The following is a 15,914-nucleotide window of genomic DNA, read 5'->3' as shown; positions in this document are numbered from 1 at the left end:
ATACTTAACCATGGAAAATTATTGCATTTCACACTTCACTATTTTACATATGCTTATCTTACATCGAACATTAAGCAAACCACACTAATAATATTATACAAAACATTATATGATCCCATGGTTTAATACGGCAGCGCATCGTTTGGTCTATTTTCTAGGACGTTTAGGTTCAAAGAATCGCTTAACGCTTATCCTGGCTGTCTGCCTATATTTTGGCTGTGGGACTGAAGAACTGGATGCCGGGATAGAACGAATAGGAATAGCGGGAATAGGGGTGGTAGTGTCTAGTGGAGTTGGTGCCACATCATCCTTATTAAACTCAGGATTTGAATTTTCTAATTCATTAGCCTTTCGTTTCTTTCCTAGTTCGAACTCGTCTTTTGTAATTTCCTGTATTTCTTCCTCGGGTTCACTTTCCTCCTCGGGTTCACTTTCCTCCTCGGGTTCACTTTCCTCCTCGGGTTCACTTTCCTCCTCGGGTTCACTTTCCGGGTTCTCTATAGTTGGTTCATCCGGAATTTGTGAGTCTTCCCCAAAGATATCATTTTCGTCATCGGATAGGTTAATGACTGGAACACCATCTGAAGATTCTGGTTCGGAGTCGCTGAATGTGATAACAAGTTTTGAGCCCGACATCTATCATACAACAACTAACCCATTAGTACTACATAATATTTACATATAAATTTTAACCAACAATGATAAGCAATGGTTTTTAAATCAGACCCGGTCAAAGTCCAGACTTACTAATGTATCCTAACGACTTATCGGTTAGACACACTAATGCAAACCTGGTTCGCTAAGACCACCGCTCTGATACCACATGTCATAACCCGTCCTTAACCATAAGAACGTGTTAAATAACGTATGATTTCATTGCGAGGTATTGACCTCTATATGCGACATTTTTAAAAGAAAAACTGCATATATTATACATTACAAACCATGATTCTTATTTTTGTTACAAGCTTTGGACAACATAAAAATGATTATCGTTTAGCGATAATCTTCGACTTACAAACTTTACATATAATGATAACAACACGGTTTCTAGCATATTTTACAACACAGATCCTCGGGTATGCAGTTTTATTTTTGACACAAATATGCGTACGCAAGATCCTGCTCAAATTCAACATTATGCAGCGGAAGCTTTAGTAATCTCCTTGGATCGAGTTCCTATTTAAGACTATGAACTGAAAATACCTTGGTTTGTATTCAAAATCACACGGCATAGGTGAAACTTTAGTGAAACTTATGAAGTTAAATATTTTCCTTTATGTAAACAACCTTAAATGATTATTTTTCTAAAAATACTTATACTTTGAATTAAATCATGAAATTTTTATGTGTTATCATATTCATATTAAAAATCATTTTTCCAGAAGATAAACTTCCAATTCAAAGTTTAAGATGGTTTTTAATTATCCAACCCAAAACAGCCCCCGGTTGCACTCCGACGTCGTAAAAACAGTTTTTAAGGTGTTCTTTGAAAAACCAAGTTATACCTTGTTAAATTAGCATGTAATTAAGTTATATTACAGGTCTTGAAGTATTTTAAAAGTTAAGTTAGAAGGATCTATTTAGTTTGCAAACAAGTTTGAAAACTTTCAAACTATGTTCTTGTTGTTAAAATTTTATACCACAAAATAAGATAGCTATATATATATGAATCGAATAAGGTTATGAACATAGTTACTACCTCAAGTTCCTTGGACAAGGTTGCTGTAAAAGAGGAGTAAGAACCTAGAACTAAAAGGGTGATGGAATTGGATGAAAGATTGGAAGTAAGTTTGTGTTCTTGGAAGGATTCTTGAAGTGTTTTTGTAAGGGTTTTCTTATGGTGATTAAGTGATGTTTTTGAAGCTAAATGATGGGGAAAATGCTTGGAGATGATCAAGTATGAAGTTAAGAGTATTTTGAGAGAGAAATGGGAGTGTAAGTATGAGAAAATGGGGTGAAGAAATGGTGTGCATGCATAAAAACATTTTTAGGTTATAAAGGAAAAAAAAGATACCTAACTTTGTTTTCTTGCTAAATAATTCATGCTACTTGACAAATGGTTGGTTCCACATGTTTCTTAATCATTTAAGGCTGCTAAGGAGCAGATTTTTATTGGTATATACCAATAGTAAATACATCTAGAAGCTGCGTATGATACGGGTACATATACCCTAGATATACGTGTAGAAATCTTTGAGAAAACGGAACGAGGATTCAAATATAGCTATCTTTTGTAAATATACTTATATTGTTTTATGTATGTAAGCCCTTTAAAAGTGATAAAATACATATCTATACGATGCATGTATAAGTATTATAGGTTATAAGTATTTATGTCGAAGAACGTTACGTATAGTTATCGTTTTGAAAACTTAAGTTAGTAGTTTCAAAATATACTTATAACTCATTGTTATTAGTACCCAATGAGATGTTAAACATACTTAGATCATGTTAAATATATATAAATACATATATATACATAAACGTATAATTATCGTATGTTATATAGTTCGTGATATCATCGGTCAAATTGAACGGTCAAACGTTGTGTAAAACTCTTTTCGAAGACATAAGTCTCAACAATTTGGATTTCTTGTCATGTTGGTAAGGTTTAATTTATGTAAATATTAATCTTATAAATATAGAATGATCGAAAAAGTGCGGGTCATTACAACGAACTAGCAAACAAAAACAGAAAAGGCGGCCATGCGATCGCATGGCAAAAATACTGAAAACTCATGCGATCGCATGAGCTACAGTAAATCGAAAAGTAATATAAATACGCAGTTTGTTCGACGAAATTTTTTCATATTTATCTCTCAATATTTAAATTTATATTATAATTTTAATTTTAAATTTAAGTTTAATAATAATAAGGTATATACGAGGGTGTTTTTAATTCGGGTTTCAAACCGCTTTAAGCTAAGGAAATATTGGGTATTATTCGGGGTAATGTTCTTGAATCCAAGGCCAACCATACAGTCATCTACCATCATTACGTCTACGCAATTTGCCTACAATATTGAATCGCAATATTGAACTGTGAGTTATAGTCTCCCTTTTTAAATGCTTTAAATATTTTTGGGCTGAGAATACATGCAATTTATTTTAAACGCGATAAGACACAAGTACATACTAAATTCTACACTGAGTTAGACCGAAAATCCCTTAGCTTTGGTAACTAGTAGCTGCCAGTACATAGGATATGGACTAGTGGGCGCGAATAATTATATATGGATCCATAGGGCTTGACATCCCCGTCCGAGCTAGAGCGCTAGCCTTTTAACGGACGTATGTTATTTGAGTTTAAGACACGTTGGTTTGCGTGTATTAAAACGAATGGGGTAATTATCACTATAGCGTTAAGTTTAGTTACCAGGGTGCTCTGTTACGTAGAATCTATTGATAAACTTTTGATGAAATCTTGTGGTCTATCTTTATATATGTTTATGACTCGAGCAATTAAACCTATAACTCACCAACATTCGTGTTGACTTTTTAGCATGTTTTATTCTCAGGTCCTTAGAATGCTTCCGCTGTGATGTGCTTGTTGCCTGCATGGAGTCTCTCATGCTTTGTACAAAGTTTATTGCATTCAAAATAAAACTGTGTTGTGTAACAAATAATTGGACTGTGATGTCAACCTGTAAATTAAAGACTTATGTATTTTGGGGTTTTGCTTATACCTAAGCACTCGCCCACATGTTTATAACTTTCTATGTTTAGAAAGTCACTTATTTTAATGAATGCAATATTTTATCAAAACGTATCATATAGAGGTCAAAACCTCACTGTGGAATCAATGATTAACGTGTCGCGTCAATAGCGATTTTGACGGGTCGTTACACTTCGTCATGATTTGATGATGTTGCAACAAGTGTTTGTTTTAAGAACGCCATGATTTTGTGGTACCTCCATTTAGGAATACATATCGAGTTTGAGATTTATCTTTATGAGGATTTGATGAATGACCTGTATATACATAATCAACCAAATCTTGTTTTGAAACGTTAGAATAAAATAATTTTAAATCAGCAGTTTCTCAAGGGTATCAAAATATGTGTTTGATCCCGCTCCATTGTCATTTGAGCTGAATCTTGCCAACAAATTAACTGCAAGAGAAATGTCAGGTCTTGTACAATCTAAAAGATACATAAGAACCTCAATTGCACTAAAATATGGAACTTTCGATCTGTTAAGATTTTCATGATCTTCGCAGGGATGAAATAGATCAGTGTCAATATTGAGTGATCTAACAACAATGAGTTTGTCTTTAAAAAAAATGTTTTAAAATCTTTTCGGTATAAGTTGTTTGATGTACAAGTAAACCATTAGGCATATGCTCAATTTGCAATCCAAGGTAATACTTGGTTTTTTCAAAATCTTTCATTTCAAAATAATTCTTTAGAAGTTGAATGATTTCATAGATCTCTTTATTTGTTCATATGATGTTAAGAACATTGACATAAACAACTACGATCTCATATCCGAACATTGTTTTCATAAAACATACGTGCAAAATAAGTTTATATTTATACCCTTTTTTTATCAAGTAGTCATCTAATCTGTTATACCACATACGTCCCGTTTGTATAAACCCATTTAGAAATCTTTGTGATTTAATGGAATATATTTCCTTGGGTTTTACATTAGATGCTTATGATACCTTAACCCTTTAGGTATATTCATATATATCATTATTAAGTGATCCATACAGATAAGTAGTAACAACATTCATGAGATGCATTTAAATAACTACCAGGTTGATTAAGTATCTAATAAGTAATTGTATCCATTACAGGAGGATAAGTTTTCCTCCTAATTCATTTATGGTCTTTGTGGGAAATATTGAGTTACAAGTCTAGTTTTGCCTTGTAACTTCATTTGCACATTTCTTTTCGAATAAAAATTCATTTGTATCTCATACGTTTCACATCTTTAAAAGTGATAACGATTGATCCGAAAACTTTTCTTTTATCGAGCGATTCTAATTCAGCTCGTATTGTTCCTTTCCATTGAGCTCAATCATGTCCATTTTGTATATTCAATGACAGATTTTAGTTCCAGATCATCATCTTTATTCATGATGTCATTGTAACATTATATGAAAATATCTCATAGAGATTTTAATTTCATTTCGGTTCCATAATATTGCATAATTTATCGCAATTTTAGTATTTACATTTATCAATATCCTCTGCAGAAGGAATATTGATTTGTGATTCTTCTTGAACACTTTCTTTTACCTCATTATCAGCTGATTTTCTTTTTCGAGGATTTTTATCTTCGGAACCAATTGATCTTCCACGTTTGATGCGTGGCAAAGACTCAACAGTGACATTATTGCCAACTTTTGGAATTTCAGTTCGAGCTGGAGCATTTATCGCTGGTATATATGATTTAGTCACTTTTTTTATATATATAAATGCATAAAGTAATTAATTTGCAAGTTCTTGCATATGCATTATTTTTTGAACTTTCGTTTCACATTCTTTTGTGCGAGTTCAATATACCTTAATTGATGTTCACATCATGAAACATCATTTTATTATTATTTTTTTTTACTTCACCCCCTAATCTAGGGAACAATGTTTTATTAAAATGACAATCAGCAAAATGTGCTGTAAAAACATCACCCATCATGGGTTCAGTATATCTTATGATTGAAGATGTTTTATATCCAAAATATATTACCATCTTTCTTTGAGAAAAATATTTTATTGTGTTGTGGTGATACAATTGGAACATACACTGCACAACCAATGTTCTACGGTGGAAAATATTTGGCTCTTGGCCAAAATCAAGTAGTAAGTGAAAATATTTATGACTTCCACATGGTATAATGCGAATTAATGTCGCAGCATGTAAATTTACATGCCCACATATAAATATTGATAGTTTTGTACTCATTATCAATTGTCTAGTTATTAGCTGCAAGCGTTTATCTATTGATTTAGCTAAACCAATTTTGTGTATGCACATGAGCAACTGGATGTTCAACAACAATTCCTGTAGATATATAATGATCATTAAATGCTTGAGATGTTAACTCACCAGCATTATCAAGTCTCATCCTTTTAATGGTGTAATCAGAATAATGTGTTCTCAATTTAATAATTTGTGCAAGAAACTTTGCAAATGCCATATTACGGCTTGATAACATACAAATATGAGACCATCCGCTAGATGCGTTTATTAGAACCATGAAATATCAAAATGGTTCACAGGATGGATGAATTGGTTCATATATCTTACCTTGAATTCTTTCAAGAAATATTTGTGATTCATTTTCACAATATACTTTTCATTAATCACCATATGTGTTTTCCATTAATCACCATATGTGTTTTTTTTTTTTTTTTTATAAATCACCATATGTGTTTTTTCATCATATATCCTTTTCACCATATACGCTTTTAATCATATGTGCTGTGTTTTTCACCATATGCGCTTTTAATCATATGCGCTGTGTTTTTCACCATATGCGCTTTTAATCATATGCGCTTTTCATCATATGCGATGTGCTTTTCATCATATTCGCTTTTTATCATATGCGCTTATCATATGCGCTGCGCTTTTCATCATATGCGTTTTTCATCATATGCGCTTTTATAATATGCGCTTTTTATGTGAATAGTAAATTAATTAATTTCATTTTACTATTCATATGAATTAATTTCGATTTACTATTTTGTTAATTGAGTAATATATATACATCATATACTTGTGACTCCGAAGGCTCAAATGAATTTGACCATATAGTTATATGTTGTACCTTGCACATTAATTTTCAGTAGAAGCTTTAGATGCATATTTTTATTTTTATTTTTTTCTTGATGAACTATTTGTTTCATATCTAGCGTAGGCAATTATTGTGAACATTTGGTCCCTATAAGAGCATTTATCTTTTAGACTTTTAGTTGATTCGTACTTGTCACAATTAGGGATAGCACCCGCGGGTCGTGGATGCGGATCCATTGGATCCATCACCCGTACCCGTGGATTTTTTTTTTTAAATCAAATAACTGGAAATTTGGATTTTTTTTTTTTAAGAGACATCCAATTGAACCCTTGTTCGTTGAAACAATTTGACTATTTTTTTTTAACTCCCCATTTATTTAACTTCGTCTCTTGACCTTGCCACATCACCAAAAAGTACATCACATGCCTTTGATGTCACCGTCACGGTTAGAAACAGTCTAATATAATGCTTATGGCTCTTTGTATACACATAAATAATTTATGTCCATTTTCATTTCCTTACTTATTTTTTCTATTTTTGAAAGACAATTACACCGAGCAATCTTTGTCTCATTCTTTGAAACAATCTTCGTCTCATTTCTAAGATTTGAACATTATCTTCAAGGTTAGAAGGTTTGGCTCTGTACCGCCAAATCAGAGTCCCTTTTATTAGACAAGTTAGTGTCCCTTTTATTATTAGACAATTAGGCATTAGAAAATAGTTTTACATTACTATGCTTTGTTTGTGTACCCTTTTTATTTGGTTTGTTTATAAGTATATATGCAGTGTTTCTTTGTTTTATACTTCTCTTTCATCTTAATTAACACATATGATCTCTCATCATAATGTAAATCAAATTTGTTTAGATATTGAACCAAATACCTATTGGAGTATGATACTAATTCAAAGCGAGCGGAAGCATTTTTTAAAACTTTACAAAATCATACTCTTCCACGGATCATTGTACAAAACTTTAGTAAACAAAACAAATTAACGAAATCGAACGAGAGAAGATTAGAATACAACCTTTGTAGCCTTTTGAAAATCGAATTTGAAAACTCAAAGAAGAGTTCCTCTAAACGGTAGACACCCAAAGTTCCAACCTTGCTTCGATCTATACCTTCTACTTAACGGATCTTTTCTTCTTCCTTATTTCCACCAAAACCGAACCCAATTATAGATTTCAAGTATTTTGGTTACTTGAAAATGAGAAAGAAAAATAGCATTTTGTGTATGTGTGTTTTGTATCTCTTTTTTTAACTTTTAAGATTTACTTTTAATAAAAATACAAACTACTTTTTTTATTTTAACTTTTAAAATTTACTTTTAATAAAAATACAAACTACTTTTTGTATTTTAACTGTTAAGATTTACTTTTAATAAAAGTACAAACTACTTTTTCTTATTTTAACTTTTAAGATTTACCTTTAATAAAAATACAAACTACTTTTTGTATTTTAACTTTTAAGATTTACTTTTAATAAAAGTACAACTACTTTTTCTTATTTTAACTTTTAAGATTTACTTTTAATAAAAATACAAACTACTTTTTTTTTTTTTTTAACTTTTAAGATTATAAATTTAAGAATAAACATTAGTATGCATGAAATAAATAATGATTAATTGCATAAGTAATCATAAATATTAGATAACATATAAAGACCCCGTCGTATTCGTATTGATCGGAATTAATCTCGACCCATGGTACCGTGTTGTCAAATGACGTGTTGCGTACATAAAGTACCGTGTTGTCAAATGACGTGTTGCGTACAATCATGAGGTCTTATTAACATAAATATAAATGTTAGTGAAGTTAATAAGAGTTAGATTACAGAAAATATAATTCAGGTGGTATAACCGACCATATATAACTTAAATAACATAAATATAAATGTTAGTGAAGTTAGTAAAAGTTAGATTACAGAAATATAATTCAGGTGGTATAACCGACCATATATAACTTAAATAACATAAATATAAATGTTAGTAGTCCAAAATTTGATATATTCGAGTCTGAAAATTATTAATAATTTCATACCTTGATTAGTGATTCGTGATCGTTTGAGATATCTTTTAATTACACTAAGCTTTTCGTGCTGATAACGTGTTATAATTCAGTAGGCTTATAACTACCTTTAATGGTTATAAGAACAAAGAGAGAAAAAGAGAGAAGAATGAGAGAAGAAATATTGATATTGATATTTCAAGAGAAATGGTGCACCTTAAATGGTTACCATACATGTCTATTTATAGTATAAAATATTACTATGCAAGAAATATAATAATAATAAAATTAACATCCAATCTAGATATTTTATAACACAATCTAGATATTTTATAACAATAATTGATATAACGCCTTTCGTTTATAAAAAGTTTAGTTTTTACGGGAAAAAAACTAAGGGTGCTTCCAATGGTGAAGTTCCTCCCTTCCTATGACTAGCCGTCACATCAGCACCACATCAGTACTTCTTTCTCATGACTAACCCAGAACTAAACACTACAAACAACGACATATTTTCTCAAGTAAATTGGGACCCACTATATTATTTAATTAATTAAATGTACAACTAAAGAACCAAAAGGTACCAAACAATATAACATAATCCTCCGTCCACGAATATGATTGAAATAAACATGAATAAGGACTAAAGGCTGAACTAGATGCTGGACTATTTGCTGCCAATGGTGTCCTCGAGGACTAAGAAGAGGACGACTTGGAAGGCATAACCGTTGGGATCACCCTGATAAATATAAAACTAATCAGTATATTACTTTATTATACCATCAGATATTTTTAATATTTTACCCTTAGTCTAAATTTTTTTTTTATCAAACCCATTAGAGATAAAACTAGTTATCGAACACTTGCTTCGCGCTGGGGTTCTATTTTCAATGTATTTTATTGTATTTAGTTTGTAAAATTATTTCGTGGCTAACGATCATGTCGTTGAAGCGCAACTCGAGTCGAACTAAAAGGTATAACTCGTCAAAGATTTAAATGTTATTTTACATATCCGCGTTTCGCTATGGAATTGTCGACCTTTAAAAATTTAACGCAAAATCAACGTATATGAAAAGTACCTCAAATATTTATCGTTTTTTAAAAAGCGTTCGTTTTGCCTATAGTTAGTGACAATGTGTTCCTAAAATTATTTCAAGTATAACGATGTTGTCGGAAAAATTTAACTCGTTGCGAGCGAGAAGATATGACCCGTTGAATATTTGGGTGAAGTTTAATTAAGGTTTTTTATAAAAATAGTTATTTGACACTTTACCCCCTGTTTGGGGGGTCGGTTTTATTTTTTGAACAAAGTTGGGAGGCTTTATTTGAGAAAAGGAAGGAAAAAGTGGGGAAAAAAATAAGTGAAAAGACGAAAATGCCTCTAATTACTATTCACCATTTTTTGTCCAATAGTTAATATTAATATAGTAATAATGAAAAAGGTAAAATTATGATCACCCTAATTTAGTTTTAGTTTTAAGTGTGTTAAATTAATACTCCATCCGTCACATCTATTTTCCATTATTCATTTTTTAGATGTTCCAAATTAATTGTTAACTTTCATAAATAGAAAAGAATAATGTGATAAATTTCTTTTGTGCCCCTACTTTATGAATATAAGACAAAAAGATAGATAGAAAGTAAGGGAGTAAAACTGAAAAGTGGACAGAAAAGTACATGTGGCAGATATTTTTTTCTTAAACTGTGTGTTTTTTGTCTGGGGACAATAGATTTGAGACGGAAGAAGTAATAGAGACTTTTACACAGCGGATGATAAAATACTACTCTGTAATCCGTATACTCTACTTTTTACTTTAATTAAAGGCACCAGTAAATAAAAATAAAAAATCTTAAGAAAATACATACCAAGTAGAAGTAGGGGTGTTCATCGGTTCGATTTTTGATTTTTCGGTTTACTCGGTTCGGTTTTTTCAGTTTTGAAACTTATAAAATCAAAACCGAAAATCAAACCGAAACCAAATTTAAATATCAAAACGGAAACCAAAACCGAACAAAAAACTAAATTTAATTTCGGTTAAAACCGAAAATCATTAAAAATAAAAATTTTAACCAACATAATTACTTACATATAAATTAAGAATAACGGTTGTGAAATTAACTTAAGTATACAGGATATATAACATGGGTATATAACGTGTTTATTATTTAATAATAATAAAATAATACACAATTATAAATATAATATAAATATATCTATTATAATTATAAATATGTTTTGATATGTTATTAGTTTTAATTCGATTTTTAATTCGGTTTTCGGTTAACCGAATTTAAAATTTTCAAAACCAAAAACCAAACCGAAAACTGTATTACGAATTCAGTTTCAGTTTCAGTTGATCCGAAAATCGTTTAAAAAATTTGGTTTGATTTTCTCGTTTGGATTCGATTCGATATTTAATTTATAAACCTAAGTAGAAGTAGTTTTGTGGATCCCATCCCCGGTGCTTGTAGTATAAAATCCTTCCTTCCATCTCAGAACGCTTATTCAAATTCAAAAACACACACACACAAATCAAAATCGCATTATCTGTACCTTCCCTACATCTATCTGTCACATAATTAATATAAATAAATAAATAATAAATAAATTAATTAATTCATCGTTGAAAATACTCCCCTTGGTTATCATCTCCAATTTCTTCATTAATCTGTTCACGTTACATAATTTTTAATTTTATCAGCAACCGTCGATGGGGAGTTTAAAGGCAGTGTTGAAACATCCGGATGATTTTTATCCATTATTAAAGTTGAAAATGGCTGCGAAAAAAGCGGTCAAACAGATCCCGCCGGAGCCACACTGGGGATTCTGCTACTCTATGCTTCATAAAGTTTCTAGAAGTTTCGGTTTAGTTATTCAACAACTTAATCCTGAGCTTCGTGATGCTGTAAATGCTCTTCTTTTTCTACTATTAATTATTATCTCGTTTTAACGTCATTTTAATTTTAATTCAATTGTCAACTAATTCGAGTAGATTAAACATTTTGAAAATTAGGATCTGCTTATTTGTTTCCGATCAACGAAAATATGTTAAGTGTCTTCTAGGAATCATCACCTAACCTTACAGTTTTTTATTTAATTACTATTATTAAATTATTAATTGTTATTGTTATTATTTTATCAGGTTCATGTTTTAGATTGTATACAAAACTATGAAATCTATGTTAGTGCTTAAAATCTGGAATACATAGGCTGGATCACTTTGTCTCTTTGGATTATATCACAGATACATTGCTAAAATCATTGCATACACCTTCATTAAACTTTTAATTTCTGTATTTATCTGATTTGGTCTTAATTTGAATTGAATGTGTTCGTTTGAATTGTAGGTGTGCATTTTTTATCTGGTTCTTCGTGCTCTCGACACCGTCGGTATGTCAAAATACAGTGTAGCTAATATTCCATTCCATTTTTCATTCATTTGAAGTAATAAATAAATAAATATGGAGTAATATGTTACTTGGCTGATACAGTGTTTCTTCAACAATTAATTTAAATTTCACAAGATATTAATTTTCTGTTGTTTTTATTATTTTATTTTGGTCAGAGGATGATACAAGCATAGCTTCTGATATCAAAGTACCCATTCTGATTGCCTTCCATAAGCATATCTATGATCGTGACTGGCACTTTGCATGTGAGTATTATTAGGGTTGATTTGCATCTGTTTGCATAACTAATATCATGCATCCGAATCACATATTATATGTATGTTAATGTTATTGTTAATGTAAATCTTAATTCTATTGTTTTATCTTTTATCTCTGAAGGTGGTACGAAGGAATACAAAGTTCTCATGGATCAATTTCATCACGTTTCAACCGCCTTTTCGGAGCTTAAGAAAGGGTAAATTTTGCACACAAACTCTTTATTCTATTTTGTTTATCATTAAATAATTGGTGGACAATGAATCAGAGTGCCAAATTAAACAATTTATATATATCTTATCATTTTGGTTTTCAGTCTGTATTAGAAAACTTATATACTTTACTGCATATTGTCTGCAGCTATCAGGAGGCAATAGAGGATATTACTATGAGAATGGGTGCAGGAATGGCTAAATTTATACGTAAAGAGGTACTTATTGTGATGGTTCAAATTACCATAATAATCATCCGTAAACGTGTGCTTGTTCTAGTGTTTAAATCACTAAATTGCACACTTTCATGTTTAGGAGCTCCATTTTAATCCTTTGAGTTGATTAAATTGATGATATTGTTGTTCGTAATACACATCTGTGAACTATTTGGTCAACTAAAAAATCAATGAAACTAATGATATAGTAATAGTCTAATAGATGTTTTTCCTGAAGTTTCTGAATATTTGCAGCTACTATCTAACTGTGAAATGAAGTTAATTGTGTATCTGTTACCATGCAGGTTGAGACAGTTGATGATTATGATGAATATTGTCATTATGTCGCGGGGCTTGTTGGATTAGGGTTGTCAAAGCTCTTCCATGCCTCAGGAACCGAAAAATTGTTTTCGGATTCTATCTCCAATTCGATGGGTTTGTTTCTTCAGGTAAAGTTGGATATGCATTTTAAGCGTTACAGTTTCTGTCCCTGTATGTTGTAGCACTGATTTACATTGTTAAATTTGTCACGAATTTGCAGAAAACAAACATCATTAGAGATTATCTGGAGGATATAAATGAGATACCCAAGTCTCGCATGTTTTGGCCTCGTGAAATCTGGAGTAAATATGTGAATAAACTGGAGGTGTGTGGTCTTTAATGTAGTTGACTTTAAGTTTGATGTTTCTTGTTTACCAATAATCTTGCACTTATAAAGATTGAAGACTAGATAGAATTGATCAAGCAGTCTCCTTTATCCAGATATACAGGTGGAAAATGGTTGGGTTGGGTAAGAAGTGAAAACGGGTCACTTTGATACAAGTGCGGTTTTCGTTTTTTTTTATAACTATTACTGTGCTGAATATAATTATTAAGAAGTATTTGTTTCAATAACAATCTATCTACTATTGTTAATAAATGTTTTAGGAAGTTATTTGCATCATTAATTCACTCTGGGAAACTTTCAGCCTGTTTTACCCATTATTTTTAATGCTTTTAGTTTACCAATGACAACCCGTGTTGACCAATTTATAAGTAAATGGGACAAAACTGCTATTGGGACACTAACTTTATGCTACCTTTTTCCACTTAATATTGCTAATCAATTGTTTGATGATATGCACATCAGGACCTGAAGTATGAAGAGAACTCCGATAAGGCTGTTCAGTGCCTGAATGATATGGTGACTAATGCGTTGATACATATTGAAGACTGTTTAAATTACATGTCTGAACTGCGTGATCCGGCTATCTTCAGGTTTTGTGCTATCCCACAGGTATAATTCAGAATCAAATGTTAGTGTTGTGTCTCCTAACATGTAAAACACTATATTACACTTGGGTGTTTTTGGATACACTTATTGAATCAATAATTTCTCATATATACCATCTAACTGAATAGTTAAGAAACATCTCATATTTTGCTATTTACTCGATAGTATCTTATTAAGCTTGTATGGGCAGATCATGGCAATAGGAACATTAGCTTTATGCTACAACAATGTTGAAGTTTTCAGGGGTGTAGTGAAAATGAGACGTGGTAAGCCATCTATATGTTAAATTACTTGATGATTGATGATGTTCGATAAGATTATCATATTCAGTCATTATTGAATGTACTTATGTACTTCTTAATTAATTGATACATATGATGCTAATTGGGGTCTCCTTTTGTCTATAGGCCTTACCGCAAAAGTAATTGATAGGACTAAAACAATGGCCGATGTATACCAGGCTTTTTATGATTTCTCATCAATTCTCAAATCCAAGGTATTACTAATTACTAATTACTAATACTCGTCAATTTATCAAATTTTTGTAAAATGAAGAATAATAATAATAGCTGATTGGCTGTTGCAGGTTGACATGCATGATCCCAACGCAAAAACAACACTAAACAGGATTGAAGCAGCTCAAAAAATTTGTCAGGACTCTGGCACCCTTAACAACAGGTATGTTAAGTTGTCAGTTTCATTATGAATTGTTGATGGTATTGACTATTGAGTTTGGCTTACAAGTTAAAGGGTTATTCGAAACATTTAGCTGAGCCTGACTATTTTTAGCGTAACGTTGATCTTTTTGATATCCAATTGTATTTCATCTTAATCAGGAAATCTTACATAGTTAAGAGAGAGCCAAGCTATAGTCCAGCTCTGGTAAGGATTTCACTTTTCCTTAAAATGCATTCGATTTCCAACAGTCTGTTAATGATATATATACGGGCATGACCTTTATGCAGATTGCTTTGCTTATCATTATACTGGCTATTCTTTATGCATATCTGTCTGCTAATCGATCAAATAAAATCAGTAAGCAAACTCATTCTCTTAATTAGCAAAGTTGCAATATTCATAAGCAATTAAGCATACATTTTACTCATGAACTCGCTCTTCCCTGTCCGCAGAATTTACTTTGTAAGAATCTCATGTTGAATCTGCTGCAGTTGAAAAAAAAATCAAATTTGTGAAACTTAAAAGGTAGTGTTTTTATGTGGCTTATCTCTATGCAAATCATATAGCCGTTGGTTGGCGGTAGGATAGTATTATTGTAAATGTCTTTTGAGATTTATGTGGAATATGAACATGATTTTGAACGTTGATAAACCTTAAAGTCATCGATTTGTGTCGTCTGACTTTAATAGTGGATGTATTTGTTTCTTTTTGTGGCACCATGTGATTAGTGGTGTTCCAGTTTTGGAATCATCTTATGTATTAAAACTAAAGACTTGCTATTGAGGGTTATTTTAGATTAATTTCTTGTAAATAGAGCAAAAGTTTGCATGTCCATATGGCTTGAACAAAGGATATTAAATGTGATAGTTTAGTTTGATACTTTCAAAGTTTGTTCAAATACTGTTACCATTTTTATCAATTTAACTTGGTGACAATAATCAAATGGCCAAGTGGTTAATTCTGATGTTAGATATTGTTAATAATCAAATGGCCAAGTGGTAAATTCTGTTGTTAGATAATGTTAAAAACCAAATTGATTTAAGATGAGTAACAATAGTTCTCAAATAATCAAAGAAGGAAATGGTTATCTGAAGTATGAAGGGTACACGAAAAACATGTC

The 15,914-nt window shown here is 31.2% G+C and overlaps 1 protein-coding gene across 1 annotated transcript; it reads left to right on the top strand.

Moving 5' to 3' along the window:
• The first annotated feature begins 11,349 nt into the window (after positions 1-11,349).
• Positions 11,350-15,640, top strand: LOC139845028 (squalene synthase 2-like). Its single transcript, XM_071835243.1, has 13 exons — positions 11,350-11,656; positions 12,099-12,141; positions 12,317-12,406; positions 12,540-12,615; positions 12,777-12,846; positions 13,149-13,292; positions 13,385-13,489; positions 13,973-14,119; positions 14,307-14,382; positions 14,524-14,612; positions 14,703-14,794; positions 14,953-14,998; positions 15,082-15,640. Exons 1-13 carry the CDS (start codon positions 11,462-11,464, stop codon positions 15,175-15,177), a joined length of 1,269 nt encoding a protein of 422 aa, XP_071691344.1. The 5' UTR covers positions 11,350-11,461; the 3' UTR covers positions 15,178-15,640.
• The last annotated feature ends 274 nt before the right edge of the window (positions 15,641-15,914 follow it).

The sequence above is a fragment of the Rutidosis leptorrhynchoides genome, chromosome 4 (assembly GCF_046630445.1).
Source record: "Rutidosis leptorrhynchoides isolate AG116_Rl617_1_P2 chromosome 4, CSIRO_AGI_Rlap_v1, whole genome shotgun sequence".
Taxonomy (NCBI): Eukaryota; Viridiplantae; Streptophyta; class Magnoliopsida; order Asterales; family Asteraceae; genus Rutidosis; species Rutidosis leptorrhynchoides.
This window is presented reverse-complemented; position numbering and strand designations above follow the sequence as displayed.